Source organism: Propithecus coquereli, unplaced genomic scaffold (genome assembly GCF_000956105.1).
Source record: "Propithecus coquereli isolate 6110/MARCELLA unplaced genomic scaffold, Pcoq_1.0 Scaffold7, whole genome shotgun sequence".
NCBI lineage: Eukaryota > Metazoa > Chordata > Mammalia > Primates > Indriidae > Propithecus > Propithecus coquereli.
The window spans coordinates 14,015,719-14,034,706 of NW_012153062.1; the positions used below are offsets into that span (position 1 = coordinate 14,015,719).

Sequence of the window (18,988 nt, forward strand, 5' to 3'; positions counted from 1 at the left end):
TCACTTTATAGAAATTCTAGAAAGTCCTTTAGAAGTCCTAGAAAGGCAAATTTTGCAGGATCATCCAGTGGCCTTGACTCAATTAGTAGAAAATAAATCAGGAGTTGTTTCTCCCACTCATGCCCTACACCACAGCTTGAAAAGTTTGTCTGCTAGAAGGCATCTGGGAAAATAGCCACCACCCTATGGTGTCTGTGGGAAAGAGAGATGGCACCAACGGTGCTATAATCACTGCCTTCTCTGTGAAGGTCTCCCAGTGCCTCCTGCTCTGAGGGGCCAGTGAACCCTTGGGAGCACTGGGTTAATGAGTCCAGTGGGACAGACTCCCCAAATGGTGACAGCTGCAGCCATGACAACACAAACCACAAGCCAAGCCGAGGGGCCGCAACACCACTGACTGTAAATGGGGACTGGCCAGAACAGCAGTATAGCCCAAGACACACATACTATTGACACTGGCTCATTGGTGGTGGGCTAGGCAGGGATTCAGGCCTTCCATCAAGAGTTTTTTTGGTTTGTAATTGTGGCTAACACAGAAAGCTCAAAAGAGGTTACCAGAAGAAAATTTGATGAAGATAACTGTTAAGTGGCAGCAGGTTGCCAACACAGGGAAAAGGAGGTTAGGCAAAGGTCACCAGCTTAATCTGGCTGCCTCACCATGCCACAGGAACACAACACACCATTCCGCCCTTGGACAAATCTTGCTCAATGGCTTGACATTTTCCAAGGGGGCATGCTGCTACAAAGCCACATCTGAGTCTGGTTGCTACAGCAACACAGTATCCAGTAATGCACTGTGAGTCCATAACACGAAGACAGATACTCTCTTGAAAGTCAGCCCATCCAATGGTGGACATGTTTGGCATCAATATCAGTAACTTATTCAGCTTGGGCTGCAATAACAAGATACCATAGACTGGGTGGCATAAACAACAGAATTTATTCCCCACAGTTCTGAAGGCTGAAAGTCCAAGATCAGGTGTCAGGATGGTTAGGTCTTGGTGGGGGCTCTCTTCCTGGCTTGCAAAAGGCCACCTTCTTGCTGTATTCTGGGAGATCGAGCTCCTGGGTGTCTCTTCCTCATCTTATAAGGACACTAATCCCATTGTGGGGTCTCTACCCCCATGACCCCATCTTAACCTAATTATATCCCAAAGGCCCTACTTCCTATTAATAATGTCCTCACATTGGGGGTTAGGTTTTCAGCATATGAGTTTTGGGGGAACACAAACATTCAGCTCACAATAGTCAGCCATGAAATGAGAAGCTCCCCACGTCACTGGTAACCCTGCTGCCCTTTCTGGACCTGCCCTTCTCCAAAGTGGTTTAGGGGATACTCTCCATCCCTGCCCTGCTTCCATCAAATGGCAGGGAAAAGCCTTCCCAAAGGAGACTTATGGATGCAGCTGTTCTATTGTTTCTCAGCTGCTGTGACCTAAAGATGTGCCCGGAAGGGCTGCATGTTGGGCTGGAGGTAGCCTGTAGTCTTCCCGTCAGGATGTACTTGGTGAGTGAGTGCTGACTGCTTGAGGTTCATTGCCAGGAATGAGGTGAAATGCTGATGACCTCTGCAGCAGGTTGATGGAAAGAGGCGGGTTAACATGCCAGAGGATCCAATCCTCAGTTCTCAAGAAAATCACAGTGGCTACTTGTCTTGCCAGCTTCAGCCCGGCCAGTGATTCCCTCCCTGCCCTCCACCTCCGTTAATGGGAAGAAGAAAAACAAGAATTTCAGAGCAGAAGAAAGATTTGGATCATTGCCAGATAATAATTCAAGGCAGACTCCCCCCCAGCCAGTCACCCTTCCATGAGAATGAAGGAACTCGAGCTTCTGGACCATGCTTGCAAAACTCCAGTCCTCTGAGAATTCATTTCTCAGGCTCCCAGGTTGGCAGGCTCAACGCAGTAGCAAGATGATGCTCATTTCTCCCTTGAAGGATTTTTGAATGAAACTCTTTAGGAGAGTTTGTTCCCTTTTGCTTTCCAGTGTCGCTGGTGCCAGAATGAGGTCATCCGTGGAGATAGGGCTTGCTCCTGGGCTAAGCTCAGAGATGGCCAGTCCCATTTCTGAGGTCCTACCTAGAATCTGGAAGGCCCAGAGAGCACTGTACCCCCATTCCCCCACCAACCTGGGATGTCTGCCTCGAGGAGTCTGAGCAAAAGCTTAACATCAAAAGGGCTTTTGGCCAGCTGGGAATCTGGCCAAGAGACCTTTTAGCTAAGTACTTTTTTTGTTAACCTTTTACAATATTGTTTAAATTTAATTTTAGAATTAAACTGTAACTGCAATGACACAAATGGACATTATACCATTAAAAACCAAAATAAAATATGTTTCAGCTGATCAACTGCCTTCTACTTTCTAACCTGAGCTGTTATTTTCTACCACGATTTTACTATAAAAATTTTCAAACATAAAGTTGTCAGAGTTTTATAGTGAACACCCATATTCCTACCACCTAGGTTCTATAGTCAACATTTTCTATACTTACTTTATCATATATCTTTCCATCTAGTCATCGCTCTACTTAATTGTCAATTCATAATTTTTGATGTATTTCAAAGGAAGTTGTGTTCATCAGTATACTCCCCACCCAGTACTTCTGTTTGCATATCATTGTTTAATATTTTTTTATAGTTCTTTTCTTTTTGAGGTAAAATTTATATGCTATATAACGCACAAATCTAAATCATTTGCATAGGCCTTATCAAGACAGAGAATGCTACCATCACCCAGAAATTTCCCTCATACCCCTTCTTAGTCATTCTCCACCCCTACCTAGCCAGAGGCAACCACTCTTTTCTAATTGTTTTCTACCATTGATTCATTTTCCTGTTCTGAAACTTTATCTAAATGGAACCATTCAGTTGTGTAAGGCTTTTCTCACTCAGCATAATGTTTCTGAGGCTCATCCAAACTGTTGTGTAGATTAGTAGTTCATTCCTTTTGATCACTGTGGAGTATTCCATTGTGTAAATATACCACAGCTTACATATTCATTCTGCTATCGATGTACACCTAGCCTTCCAATTTTTGACCATTATGACAAAAGCTACTGAGAACAATTTTGTACAAATCTTTTTTATGGACATATGTTTTCATTAACCCTGGGTAAGTACCCAGGAGTGAAATTGCTAGATTATGGGGTAGATGTGTGAATATTTATTCTACATTCCCATCAATAGTGGAAGAGAGTTCCAGTTGCTCCATATTCTCATGAACATTTGGTGTTATCAGTGTTTCTAATGTTAGCTCTTCTGATGGGTGTGAAGTGATTTAAGCTGCTATTTTGGCAAATTTTCCAAACTAGAAAAAAATACGTATGTACAAGGATCAAGTCTGAAGGAAATACTATTTGAAAGAAGTCTAGAGATTGGCAGACGTGACATTAGAAAAGTGTACCTTATCCAAACTCAGGCCATACAATCAACAGCTTGAGGGAATAAGCAATAGTTGAGGGGATGTGGAACAGGCAGCCAAATGTATTCCTCAGTTTCTAATTCTCCCAACTATATTATAGTATTAGAAAGGTAAATGTAATGTTTAGAAAGCTGTAGCCTTCACTGACTGAGAAAAAGGAACTTTGTGTTTCCCTGCAGACCTGGCCCAGCCTGCAAAATGGAGTCACGGATCACCCAGATGATTGGGAGAGACCCTGCTTCTCCTGCCCTCTTTCTGATACCAACCCTGGACCTGAGGGCAGGGAATTAACAATTTTAGAACATCAGTATTGATATTGTCAGGTCCTGATAACATCACGACCTATCCTGGCACTCTGCATATACTGCCCTTTAATCTTCACACAACATTCCTATACAGTTAGGTACTGATAGCCTCGTGCTATAGGTGTGAAACCAAGATCCAGAGAGACACAGTAACTTGCCTAGAGATAGAAGAACCAGGATTTGACTCTAAATCCTGTGTTCTTTCCACTCTACCTTGCAAAGTACTTGGAAAGCAAGTCGCAGGGGGCTTAATAGTTTAGTGGGTGCTGAGGCCAGTAGTAGAAGGTGTGTGTCTCTTAGTCAGATTTGTCCTTCCTTTTTCTTTCTTTCCTGCTTTCTGCTTTCTGGTGTGTTTGCATTGAAGGCAGGGTGGATCCACTTCCCCCACCCACCTGCCCCAAACACGATCAGTCTTTCCAAAGAGGCTGAGGTAAAGGAGCTTCGGCCATCCTCTCTGCAGCTGCCACTGCGTCTCAGGCCTTGGGTTTTCCTCTTGCAGGAAGGAATCATTAGCCTGTCACTTTCACCTTGGTGTCTTAGAGCCTCATGGTCTCTCACTGCTCCTTGGTCCTTTTCCTCCTCACTCCTTTCTGCCCACTATGAGGAAGAGACATGATTGTGTCCATGATGTTTCCCCAGACTGAGTTACCTGTTCCTGAAAAGCACTAGCTTGCTCCTCAAATCCCGCTGTCCGGAAATAATTGACGACATCCATCACAGCCCAGTCTGCAGGATCAGGTGGTCTCCCATTTTCCATGGAACTACAAAACAAAAATCCAGACAGTTGTCATGGCAGTGCCTGCACAACGGTGTGGCCAGGCTCACTCCTCGGTCAGACCTGGGCCAGCTCACTGGGAACAAGGCCCTCTCTTCCCTCCGAGGCCCACATCTCAGTTTACCTCCCACAGGGCCATAATCCTTCTCACATTTCTTGGGTTAAGACGAACATTACTCCCATTGGCTTAGTCACTGCTTCCCTAATAAATCATTTGATCTTTTTTTTTGTTTCTGCATATTATGGGGGTACAAATATTTAGGTTACGTTGCCCTTGCCCCCCACTCCAGTCAGAGCTTCAAGTATGTCCATCCCCTAGATGGTGTGCATCACATTCATTAAATCATTTGATCTTTAATTTAAATTATTCCCACACATACTGTTTTTTAATTCAGAGACATTGAGAATGGGCCAGTGCCTTCCGGTGGCCCACAGTAAGAGATTCATACTCCTGAGTTAAGGACACCAGAGCCTTTACAATACGACCCCGACACAGCTCTCTCTTCCCATCTTCCTACGACCTTCCTCACCCCCATCCCCACGCATCGAGGGATAAAGCCATTCCTCAACAGGCCACGCCCTTTCACAGATCTGGGCCTTTGCACATTTGTCCCACCACTTACAATGCCCTCATCTGTCTCTACCTCACAAAACTCTAGCATTCCTATCAGTTCAAAGGCCAGCCCTTCTATGAGGCATTCTCTAGCTCTGCTAGAGAAGTGTTTTAGTTATAAACTCCTCTGAGTTCTAGAACTCCATTCAAATTCCCACTGGAGCACCTTCCACACTCCCTGTTTATTGGGCAGTGTCTCTGACTACAGCGGGAGATGTGGGCTAGAGATACACATCTGCGTCTGGGACCATGTCTCACATTATTACTCCTAGTGTCAAGCACGTAAGGAACTCAATATTGTCCAAATGAATAAAACGATGACCATCAAGCATTTGCCTGAGAAGGTAAATGGGTAACCCTTGTCATTGGATTTAGAGAGGAGGGATAGAAAAAGTGGATTAGAGAAAGAACGGCAACGACCTGCAGCACTGTGACTCTGCTTAATGTCTATGTTTTGGGACTATTTATCTGGATTCCTCAATACCTCACCCAAGGTGATTCTCCCAGAATGTACATCTAAACACATTGTTCCTCTGCTTAAAATCCCTCAAATGCCTCCTATTGTTCTTAGGATAAATTCCAAATAGCTTAACTTGGCTTAGGAGGTCCTTCAAGATAAAGCCCCTCCCCCCCTCCAGCCATCAGTCAGGAAGTGAAACAGACACAGTCCTTGTTCTTCTGTGCCATAGTCCTGTGGGGCGTGGACATGATCAATAATCCTACAAGTAAAGGTATAGCTGCAAGTTGTGCTAAATGCTAGGATGGACAGGTACATGGAACCATGACAGTTTAAGGGGTAGGGGAGGCTTTCCTGTGGAAGTTTCTTTTGAGGTAAGGTCTAAAAAGCAGCTGGAAGTTAATCATTTGAAGAAGTCAGGTGAGGATTACACCAGGCTCTGTGGCAGGGATAACTTCAGCCAAAGGAGCCATGCAGATCTCGGAGGCCTCACTGAAGATTCTGGATTTTTGTTGAGAGCAATGGGAAATTGTTGGATGGTCTTATGTAAAGGGGGTGACCTGAGAAGATTCACATTTTGAAAAATGAGGGTATTGGAGAAGAGCCAGAGGGAAAGAGGGGGTACCAATGAGAGGTCTATTATAGACATCCAAGCAGGAGATCATGGTGACTCAGACTAGGGTGGTGGACTAGACATAGAGAATGAAGGGGATGGAAGTGTCATGGAATTGGACGGATGGTGGTCACTTCATGAGATGGCATGCCTATGATTAGTTAGAAATGCTGTATTTGGGGTACGATCTATACTCAAGTGGAGATTTAATGTGGGATATAAGCCTAGAGCTTAAATCAGAAGTGTGGGCTAGAGATACACATTTGGGAGACAGAGGCATTTAGATGGTAATCGAAACCTCAAAAGAGGATGGGAAGAGAATCGGGCCTAGGACTAAGCTTGAGAGGTTCAACATTTAGTGAAAGTTGAAAAGATTCATGTTACTTTTAAGTGAGATGAAACTGCCTAGATTGGGGGATTACTGAAAATCTTTACACACCTAAAAGTCAAGGGTCTAGTTGTCTCACCACTGGCATAATGTTTTGTTCACAGCAGGAACCTGAAATATCTGACAGTTAGGGATGCTCACCACTATACTGACAATGACAGTGGGGAACCTAAAATATCTGATTAAAAAAAAAATCAAACCAACTTCTGTGCTAGTTAAAGAAAAGGGAGTCACTGTGGATCCACAGCACATGTGATCACTCATTTTTCACCAGCACTTAATTTAAAAACATTTAGAGCCAAGGCTTACTAGTTAGAAGTGTTTTCCCTTTTGGGCTTAGAAATTGTGAATCTATACATACTGTATGCTTTTACACACCCATGCGTGCACATACACCCCACACCACGTACCACACACACACACACATACACACGCCCCTTCCTACCATTTAACGTGCAATATTCATTGGGACTTTTTTTACCCTAACATTGTCAAACATTAACTATGTATTTTAAAATTGATGCTAAATATATTTAGCATTTTATTTATCCATTTGCTGGGATTTCCTGTCATACCATTAACATAAGCAATCATGAACTAACACTGGGGACCCTCTTCAAGGTACCAGTTTCCTTCCCTCTCTTGCTTAAGGTGGGCTTAAAGAATGGAAAGGAGTTCATTATCCTAGCAAATCTTTTAAGTTTTCTAGTGAGCTCACTTCTAGCAGAGAGGACAGAGTCCCACTGAACATAATTTTAAGTGTCCCAGAAAACATCTGAATTTACTCTCCCTGTGGTTGACTTCAATTAGCTGCCTCTACTCAGAAAGAATAGTTATTCGATTATAAAAACAAAGTATGCTACATTCATTTTTAGGACGGAAGGCTTTCCTGATTCTTATTCTGGTGGGATGTAATCATCACTTTCACAATTCTGAAATATTCTTGAGTACCAGCAATGCCGCGGAGAATAAAGAGTTTGTAAAACTGCTGCAGTGTACCATGAAGAACAGGAGCAATGTGGAACTGGGCACTCTCTCATACACAGGGTGAAGGAACCCACCCAAAGAAACAGGGGTTAGAAATGAATCAATACATTTAATGACTGATCTACCTAAGTGTAAGTCTGATAGTCCCCAAAAAACAAAATAACTTGGAAAAAAATCACAACATTGGATTACTCGTATCTTGAGAAGAAAAACTTGTCTATCTTCATCTAGACAGCAACTAGCACAGTCTGACGGGTGCATAGTTGATACACAGCAAAGATCTGTTATGTTAAATGTACTAACAACCAGAGAGCACTTACAGTCTACAATACATTTTTCACACGTTACCTAATGTCAGTCTCCTGCCTTCTTGTGAACTGGCTACTGTAACCCTCTTTTAGGAAACTAAGGCTCAGAAAGTTGAGAAACTCACCCAAAATCACACAGTAAAGCCAGGATTGGACTCCAGATATGCTCAACTCCAAACCTACACTTTTCCCACTGTACTTATTCATTGATACAACAGATACTTACTAAAGGCTTACTGTCTTCTCAGTACTGTGCTAGATGCAGGGTTACGGGACAGAGAATGAGCAGCCCTGTTCAGAAGAAGCTGGCAATCTGGTGAGGGGAAGCAGGTAGGGAAACAGCTAACTCTAAGTAACACTAGAATTTGAGGGAGGAACAAAGGCTCATTTGAGGCCTCATGCAAGGGAGGGCCTGGTTAGTTTGGCCTGCCTAGAATACTTGAGGATTTTCAATGGCAATTTAAAAAGGATTTATTGCTCCAAACACACCCTAAGCTGAGCCCCGAAGGAGGAATGGCTTGCAGAGGCACGTAGGTGCAGACGCACCTCATCTCTTCCAGGCCGCTTATGTGACTGCACGATGGATGATTTCACTGGGCCCTTCCCGTGGTTTCAGTGACGGTTTTAAGGAGAAAGCTGGAGATGATCCAAGGTAACATAAAGGGTTGGGGTAGGGTTGAAGGGGAGAAGCCAGAGTGCCAAGGGTGAATAATATCTGACATGAGAACACTTTGGAAGATACATATAAGTGGCACCTTTCCCTCCTGGGAATGCAATACATGTCCTCAAGGACTGATGTTTGTGGCCAAACTGAGACACTTAACTTTATTTCCTTATAAATGGACCATCCTCTCCACATCTTCTCTTTTAACATGTGTGTGTCAAATTCCAGAAGAAATTTAACCAATGCTGTTTAAAACACCTCCTAGATGGTGGTTCCATTGTGGCTGCTAATTTTGCACTGATGAAATGAGATGGCAGATATAAAAGTGCCATTGTCATCTGCTATTTATTATTCACTACCACCATAGCAAAATGTTTCTCAGAAAATAATACATATTAAGATGATAAATTTATGAGTATTTTTCCAGTCACAGAGTTTTTAAAAGAAAAAAATATATATATATTTGCCTTATTACAAAAAATTAGCAAGAAATCCCATCACTTAATCAAATTGATGTTTCCATTTAACCCAGTCACCTTTTAGTTCTTGTGTATATGGTTAGGTACATCAAGTGTTGATAAAAATTATATCATGCGTCAATAACTCACATTAGGAAATGATCATCCCTTAATTAAACAATCACCTTACTTTTAAAGAAAACTAGAGAGACACAATCATAGGGACAGAAATGCAATAAATAATAAATTTGGCAGATATATGCAGATTAAGCTGAGTCCTTATCATGAGCTTTTTCATGTTGGCAGATCATATTAAAATAATTTTAAGTGTTGGCAGCAGAAGTCTCCATTTCCATTTATATGAAGGCAGGTGGAAAATAGTTGAAACTTTTTCTGAATCTAGCATATATACATTTTATGGAACTTACGATATTATAGGCTCTGAGGGTTGGTCAGGCCAAAAAGGATCCTCTGGATAAATACAATCTATATGTGATTTCACAACTCCATTATATTCATCAATTGCATTTCTAATTCAAAGTTCAGACCAAAAGTTACTTTAGACAACGGTTAACATATTATTATAACATATTTGTCACATTGCTCCTTTTATAAATCTAATTCTGTATGTTACTTATTATTACACCCAGAAATGCATTCTAATTTTGTACTTCCTTGATATTTATAACTTACTTTAAAAATTAAATGAACCTACTCTTCGCTCATGTATTAAAAAAGTCTTTGGCTAAAAGCAATTTAATTCTGATTCTAATAAATTAATATTGATTTCTCTGCCTATGACATATCTAAGAATGAAGCAACTACATGAACTTTAGTTTTATCTCTATTCCTTTCTCCCTTCATGCCAACAAACAGGGATCTAGCTAAATGGTAGGCCCAAAAAGAAAATAGGATGATTCAAAGATTCTTGACAGGATATTTTTTATTTTTTAGTATTCATATAAATAAGAGTTGACTGCATTTAGTTGCAGCATACCAAGCAATGAAAACATTGAAAAAGCGAATAATTCATCAAGCTTTCCCTATATTCCAAATTCTTTAGCTTAGCGTTCAGAGGCCTCATTCAAACATAACTTTCTAGTTTGTACTGAGACCTAACTGGGCAACATCCTGGACTTATCCATATCCAGGGCTTTTGCTTATGTAACTCAAATCCTTTCTGTTCAACTTCTAGGGGTTTGAGTCAACTCATTCTTTTTTTTTTTTTAAAGTACCCATTAAATTTCTCCTTCTAAATATCTCCAACAAAAATTTTATTTCAATCATTAATTAATTTTAACTTGCCTATTAAGGGCCAGGCCCTCAATAAGCATTGGAAACTCACGGTCTAATCAAGAGGATAATCTCAAGTCATGTGTGGGTCATGTTTGTTCTCTGCCTTATTCCAAAAAGTCGTTAAGGAACTGGGTGAATGGATGGATGGAGGAAGGATGGAAAGTCAACATGGCAACATAAGTCAGGCTGTGCCAGGTATGTGGATGAGAGGCTGTGGAACCATGGATCAGCAGCAAGACCAGGAGCATGCAGCCCAGACAGATGGAGCTCCTTCCTGCATAATTTCTTTCCTCTGTAATATGTATCTTCCCTCAGGCTAATAGCTTTCCTCTGAAATCACACAGTGCTCTGTCCTTGGCATAACTCTGCCTGGAATATCTCCCCAGTCCATCTTCTGGAAAACAAAGGATCCTATAAACAGCCTCTCTTCCTACCTCTTCTTAACTTTCCAGTACAAATAAAATCCTCTGGACTAGTGTAAATAAGGATACTCCTTTAAAGGGGACTCAATGAACATTTTTTTACTCACTATCAGATACAATTCATGCCAAACACAAACATACGAATGTTTCATATCCTAATCGTTAAAACCAAAGGCAACAGCCTAGAGACTGCTTGAAGAACTTTCCCTCCCTTACTCTGAGCCACAGCACAGTGGTCACTATTCCAGAGGACTTAGGTGTGGTTTTATCATGTAGACAAACTTAGGTTTCCTTCTATAGGGATCTCAGTAGCAAGACAGAAATTATGTAGAAAGCAGCGGCCCTTCAGGGCAGCTAAGGCATAAAAGATACATAGTGAATGTCTGTGAATTCTGCTAGCCTTGATTAAAACTCCTGTTGTTCTCACATTTAAAATGTGATGTTTCAATGTGCTTAGCTGACTCTTTAGCTTTGTGCATTTTACTCTTTTGAAATGTACACTTCTTTATGGTAGTTGTTTCCAATGGATAAAATGGTATAAATCAAAATAATAAATAGACCCAATTCTTAACCCAAGTTATCATTTAATTAAAGGGAATAATCAAACATTTATCATAAGACCATATATCAGAATGAACTATAAAATATTAAGGAACGAATATTAGCTTCTGTAAGAAAAATAAAACTGTAACAGTTACAAGTACCACTATTAAATCCCATATATTATCCATATTCAAGAAACCATTCAACAAAGAAACAGTGGACTTGAACAATACCATAGACCAAATGGACCTAAAAGACATATAAAGAATATTCAACCCAACAACTGCAGAATATACACTCTTCTCAAGCACACATGGGACATTCTTCAGGATAGATCAGGTTAGGTCACAAAACAAATGTTAACAAATTTAGGAAGACTGAAATCATACCGAATATATTTTTTGAAGGTAGCAGAACGAAACTAGAAATCAACAGCAGTAGGAAAACTGAAAAATTTGTAAATATGTAGAAATTAAACAATATACTTTTGAACCATCAATGGGTTCAAGAGGAAATCAAAAGTGAAATTAGAAAATATCTTGGGACAAATGAAAATAAAAACACAACATACCAAAACTTATGGAATGCAACAAAAGCAGTACTAAGAAGTTTATTATCATAAACACCTATATTAAAAAAGAAGAAATATATCAAATAAGCAACCTAACTTTATACTTCAAAAAACTAGGCAAAGAATGCACTAAACCCAAAGTCAGCAGAAGGAAGGAAATAATAAAGATTAGGCCATAGATAAACAAAATAGGGGATAGAAAAACAATAGAAAAAAACCAACAAAATTATGATTTGTTTTTTTGAAAAGATAAAATTGACAAACCTTTAACTAAACTTAACTAAGAAAAAAAGAGTGAAAACTCAAATAAAATAACAAATGAAAAAGACACTGCAACTGATGTTACAGAAATAAAAAGGATCGTAAGAGACTACTATAAACAATTATAGGTCAAAAACCTCCCCAAAAATAAAAACCCAGGACCAGATGGATTTACTGGAGAATTTTAACCAACACTTAAGGAAGAATTAATGCCAATCCTTCTCAAACTCTTCCAAAAAATTGAAGAGGAGGGAACACTTCTCAACTCATTTTATGAGACCAGCGTTACCCTTATACCAAAGCCAGATAAAGACACTGCAAGAAAAGAAAATTACAGTAGAGGGAAATTACCTTAACACAATAAAGGCAACATATGAAAATGCTATAGCTAACATCATACTCAGTGATGAAAAACTGAAAGCTTTTCCATTAAGATCAGGAAAAAGGCAAGGATGCCCATTCTTGCCACTTCTATTCCACATAGTAATAGAAGTCCTAGCCAGAGCAATTAGGCAAGAAAAAGAAACAAAAGGCATCCAAATTGGAAAGGAAGACATATAACTGTCCCTATTTACAGATGATATGATCTTATATATAGAAACCCTAAAGACTCCACAAAAAAAACTGTTAGAACTAATATATAAATTCAGTAAAGTTACAGGATACAAAATCAACATACAAAAATCAGTTGCATTTCTATATGCTAATATGAACTATCTGAAAAGGAAACTAGGAAAACAATCCCATTTACAACAGCATCAAAAAGCGTAAAATACATAGGAATAATCTTAACTAAGGAAGTGAAAGGCTTGTATACTAAAAACTGTAAAAAATTATGAAAGGAATTAAACAAGACACAAACAAATGGAAAGACACCCCAAGTTCATGGATAGAAGACTTAACATTGTTAAAGTGTGTATAGTACCCCAAACAATCTACAGATTCAATGTAATCCCTATCAAAATACCAATTGCATTTTTTGTAGAAATAGAAAAAAAGTTGTAGTATTCATATGGAACTGGAAAGGACCCTGATTAGGTAAAATAATTTTGAAAAAAACAACAAAGCTGGTGGCATCACACTTCCTGATTTCAAAATATATTACAAAGCTACAGTAATTTAAACAGTATGGCACTGGCATAAAGACAGACATATAGAAAGAACAATGGCAGAGAATAGAGAGTTCCCCAAAAATGTATGTGCACAAGGTCAAGTGATCTTTGACAAGTGTGCCAATAATAAAAAATGGGGAAAGAATAGTCTCTTCAATTAATGGTGCTGAGAAAACTGGATATCCATGTGCAAAAGAATGAAATTGGATCTTTATCTTATACTAAATATAAAAATCAACTCAAATTGGATTAAAGACTTAAATATAAGGCTTGAAACTGTAAAATTCCCGAAGAAAACTTAGGGGAAAAGCTTCAAGACATTGGTTTTGGCAATAATTTCATGAATATGGCCCAAAAGCACAAACAAAAGCTAAAACAGACAAGTGGGACTACATAAAACTAAAAAGCTTCTGTACAGCAAAAGAAACAATCAATGGACTGAAAAGGTAATCTATGGAATGGGAGAAAGTGTTTGCAAACTATATATCTGATAAGAGGTTAATTTCCAAAATATATGAGGATCTCCTGGCAAAAAAGCCCTAATAACCCAATGAAAGACTAGTGTAAGGACCTGGATAGATATCTCTCAAAAGAAGACACACGAATGGCCAATAGGTATATGAAAAGAGGGTCAAAGTCACTAATCATCAGAGAAATGCAAATCATAGCTACAATGAGATAGTATCTTATACCTGTTAGGATGCTATTATCAAAACAACAAAGACGCGTTGGCAAGGATATAGATAAATTGGAAGCTTTGTACATTGTTGGTGGAAATGCAGAATGCTGCAGCCAGCATGGAAAACAGTATATGGGTTACGCAGAAAATTAAAAATAGAACTACTTTGTGGTCTAGTAATCTCACTTCAAAGTATTTATCCAGAAGAGTTGAAAGCAGCATCTCAAAGAGATATTAGCACTCTCGTGTTCATTGCAGTCCTATTCACAATAGACAAGATGGGGAAACAGCTGAATGTCTATTCACAGATGAATGGTTAAAAAAAAATACAGTGCACACATACAATGGAATATTATTCATCCTTAAAAAGGAAAGAAATCTTTTCATTTGTGACGGAATGGATGAACCTTGAGGACATTATGTTACATGAAATAAGCCAGTCACAGGACAAATACTACATGACTCCACTCATATAAGGTTATCTAAAATAATCAAACTCATACAAGCAAAGAATAGAATGGTGGTTGGCAGAGGCTAAGGGAAGTGGGAAAGGGAAAGTTAATAAACAATAGGTTTAAAATTTCAGCTTGCAAGGTAAGTTTTAGAGATCTGCTGTAATTGTGCCTACAGATAACAATATTGTATTGTACACTTAAAAATCTGTTAAGAGTGAAGATCTCATATTAAATGTTCTTACCACATTAAAAAAGAAAGAAAGAAAGAAAGAAAGAAAGAAAGAACAGAAAGAAAGAAACCATATCATACTCTAACTTATCCCTTATACACATCTGCAGAAAAGTTACAACATCAGATACTGTTTATAGAAAGGTAACTTTTACGTTTGAATTATTGGCTCAGTTTGCTTCTTTCTTTTTCTTTTCCTAAAAGACTATCTGTTAAGAGGTACTTAATGTTTAGTAATTTAAAATGTCTTGGAAGTTTTATTTTACTTTCCCTGGCTTTTAGGATACATCTTACCGTGATGATCACCCTCCATTCCAGATTGCTCTTCCCTGGGAAGAAGAGCATCTCAGGGACCACAACATCATTGCGTTCAGGTACAGGCAGGGCAGTGTGATTGTAAAGGTGGACAGAACAGATCAGAGTGGGCATGATAGAGAGAGAGTGCTCAGGAACTACCCAGCAAGCTGGATAAAACCCTCTCATTGCTTCCAAAGAACACACATCTAAGTCCTGATGACTATTTACGTGATGCTGCAGGAAGACAGGATTGGGAGTAAATAAACAAAAGCTGAAGCCAGTAATCAGGCTCACAATTACTTCTATCAGTTTCCCATATCTCCTTCTCTGAGAGGCCAGACCAGGCTTTAAGTGTCCAAAGAAACACTTTAAAGTGATTTAAAGCACAGTCTGAGCTTTCAACTTTGTTTAGCTATAAATGGCTTGCATTCGTGCACAAAAAAGAAAACAATTTTTCAATGGACATATGGCTATTTCAGTTACAGAAGTTTTGTTAGAATATTATGAGAAAAGACTAAAAAGGTACTTCACAAAAAGTGAAAGATTTTCCAATTAAACCACCAAACAATTGCCTGAAAAATACAAGGTCTTTCCAATAAAACCTAAGACCAACTAATTCAAAATTTGAAAAACCACAAGAAGTTTTTTTTAGTTTTAGATGAAAGTACAACATAAAAGACACTGCCCAATTAATACCTGAGGTATGTTTTATCTCAAAAGACTTCAGATCTATGAAGAAACATCAACGTATGGCCTGAAAAACTAAACTCATGGTTTAGATATTTTTAAACCTTTTATCTCTGTCAAAGAAGAATTTCAGCTAGATATAAAAAAATTAAATTTTATCTAGATAGACGGTGCTTCAGCAATGTTAGTTTTTTAAAAAACCTACATTTATTACAATTTTAAAATAAGAGACCATGTTTCCCTATTGCTTTATTCCACGGTATGATGTCTATGTTCAGTTTTCTGAAGCAGACTCTCGAAAAGTGTCACAGATACTCATTGTCAAATTGTTCAGTATATATTTCCAAATATTCTGGATCAATACCAGTTAATGCAACTGTTAAAAGAAAGAGAAAACAATGAATTTCCAATAAAAATTTTGTGTCTGAATTGATATATGTGTGAAATACACAACAGATTCTTAAAATTTAGTACAAAAACGTAAAATCTCATTAATAATGTTATGCTGATTACATGTAAAAACAACTTGTAGGATATTAAGTTAAATAAAATATGTTATTAAAATTTCACTTGTTTCAATACTAGAAAATTTTAAATTATGTATGTGGCTCAGGTTTTATTTCTATTGGGCAATAATGATATATATCCAGAAATGGAATTGCTAAGTTATAAAATATTTGATTGCTTGACACTAGAAAATAATGCTAAACTGTTTTGCAAAGCTGCCATATGCATTAACACCCCCACTAATACTATATCTTAAAAATTCGAACCCTCTCTAATGATTGGTATTGTCATATTTTAAAATTTTTGCCAAGTGAATGGGTATGTCACTGTGATCTTCATTTGCATTTTCTTGGTCACTAATGGTACCGAACATCTCTTCATATGTTAACTGGCCATATGTATTTCCCTTTCTATGGAATGTCTGCTCATGTTTCGGCCATTTCTTTATGGGATTTTTCTGTTTGTGTTTTTCTTATTGATTTTTTGGTTATTACTATTGAAGACCCTGAACATAAAATTAAATATAAAATTCAACTACTTTTGCATTTCAGAATGAGTTCAAGTAGAATCTAAGTCTTGGTGATTGTCGTGCCAAAACCATATTGACTCATAATATACAGAATAATAGAGACCTGAATAAGAATCCACATTAGACATCTAAGAGTTTTGTTGGTCAAGACTGAGAGATTTTAGTAGGAATATATGAATGAAGGGAAAAAGGCAGGAAGGGAAGTCCAGCACGATGTTTTTTTAAAATTGTCAAGGTAGCATTTATCCTGTCACTGTCATTTAGGTCAACAAGTTCGATAAATCAGAAGGCCTGAAAAATGGGTTTCAATCATGCTTTTCTTCCTCTTGCAGCAATGAATGACACAAGAATCCAGGGTCCAGACTTGGAATAAGCCTGCCCCAAGACTGTCTAAAATCAGACCCACTTCAGTTTATGGGACTGAGTGAGGACAGTTACAGGACAAAACTTACATGGAGAAAAAAAGAATTATCTTGGAGTCAGAACAGCTGGGTTCAAACCTCAGACTTGTCACTTTCTCATGTGATTGTTAAATAGTCACTTCTCTGAGTTCCAGTTTACTTATTTTTTTTAAAAAAAGGCTGAAATATAGTCACCATATCAAATGTCACAATGATTAAATGAGATAACATTTGTGAAGACAATTAGCACAATGCACGGTTCACAGTAAGCACTTTGATGCTTTTTAAATTGGAAAATAAAGACTATGACTGCTGTATAACTACAGTTTAGAAGTGCTTTCTTTCAAATCCCATAACAACTCTCCATTTTTATACCAAGGCAGAGAGAAATTAAGTGATTTATTTAGTAAATATTCTTCTGCTAGTTAAGAAATGAAAGCAAAGTCAAACTCAAGTCTTCTGAATCTAAGACTTGACAAAGTCAAAAGCTTTTTCCATTGCAAGGCCATGCTTAACTGCCCCCTGGTCTCCAAATCCAAGGTAGGAGTATTGCTTCTTTCCTTAAGGAAGAAAAATTTTCTCTCCCCACTAATAAACTGGCTTTATTTTTTAAAATTAAAAAAAAATCTCAGACTTACAGAAAGTTTGCAAGAATAGTACAAAAATCCCATATGCCCAGATTCCCCAAAATGTTAATATTTTACCACATTTGCTTTATTCTTCCTCTCTCCCCCCTCCTCGCTTCTATGATATATAAAGCAAGAGGCAGAAGAAGGAAGGCAGAGGAAGCTCCAGATTGAAATATTTAAAAATTCATGGTCTTTTTAGAGTTTTAAGCAGAAAGAACCAGTACAAATATGTAAACTAGTTTCTGATACTGAGAAGCCACCCTGTTACACATTCCTCCTGTAAAAGTTAGTGTAGAGCAATGGTTCTCAACTGAGGATGATTTTGCCCCTCAGGGAACATTTGGCAATATCTGGAGACATTTTTGATTGCCAAGACTGGAGAGGGATACCACTGGCTTCTAGTTTAAAAGCCAGAGATGCTTCTAAACTATGACAATGCATAGAACAGCCCCTTCCACAACACATCCTTAAGACCCTATGTTTTATGCCCTTAGGGGTTCTGCATTGTAATCTAACTCTGACCTGTCCAACATGTTGTTAGCCACTAGCCACTTGTGGCTGTATAAACTAACTGGAACTTCTACTTCTAGTTAAGATAGAGTAATGGGAGCTGTATTTACCCTGTTGCCTAAAACAACTGAAAAAAAATACACAATATAGGAAACAATGGCACTGAAGACATTGGTCATAGGCAGTAAAGGACAGCAATTTCTGAGAGATGGGAAACAAGCAAGGCAAGCCCTGAGGAAGGTTTTTAGGCTGTGCACAGGGCAGTCCTGGAGAGGAGAGAGCTACACAAAGAGAGAACTCTGGAGGTCTGCAGAGAGTTCCCCTTGAGTGTTCAGCAGAGTCCTGACCAGCAACTGCATGTGAGGAAACTACCTGAGGGGGGAACGAACCTTGGAGGTTTAGAGGGAACAATCCTTGGAGATCATTCAGGGATGGAAATAGTACCTTTTCCCACCTGCCATAGTGCAAAATCTCTTAATTCAGGAGCATTGGTTAAAGTACATCTCAGTAAAAGAGGGAAAAAAAATACCCTTATACTAAATGCAGCTGCAGTCCTGCCTAACAAAACTTAAAAGCAAGACTTAAAAGGATGAAACTGTTTCCAAGTAACCTAACAGCATCCCAGTATAAATACCAAGCATATTTATAGAAGTACAAAAATATCTCCCACCCAACAAGGTAAAATTCACAATGTCTGACATTCAGTCAAAAATTACCAGCCACGCAAAGAAGCAGGAAAATACAACCCGTAATGAGAAGAAAAATCAATCAATTGAAACCAACCAAGAACTGATACAAATGACAGAATTAGTAAACGAGGACACTGAGAAAGTTATTATGCCATATTCTGTATGTTCAACAAGCCAGAGGAA

At 38.6% G+C, this 18,988-nt stretch overlaps 1 protein-coding gene across 3 annotated transcripts in view; it reads right to left on the reverse strand.

The window, feature by feature from the left end:
• SAMD13 (sterile alpha motif domain containing 13) overlaps positions 1-18,988 on the reverse strand; it is a 39,701-nt gene that overhangs the window by 11,977 nt on the left and 8,736 nt on the right. For all 3 annotated transcript variants that reach the window (XM_012661069.1, XM_012661071.1, XM_012661070.1), the window contains exon 3: positions 4,375-4,486. In XM_012661069.1, coding sequence (XP_012516523.1) covers positions 4,375-4,486 — 112 coding nt within the window. The remainder of the gene's footprint in view (positions 1-4,374; positions 4,487-18,988) is intronic.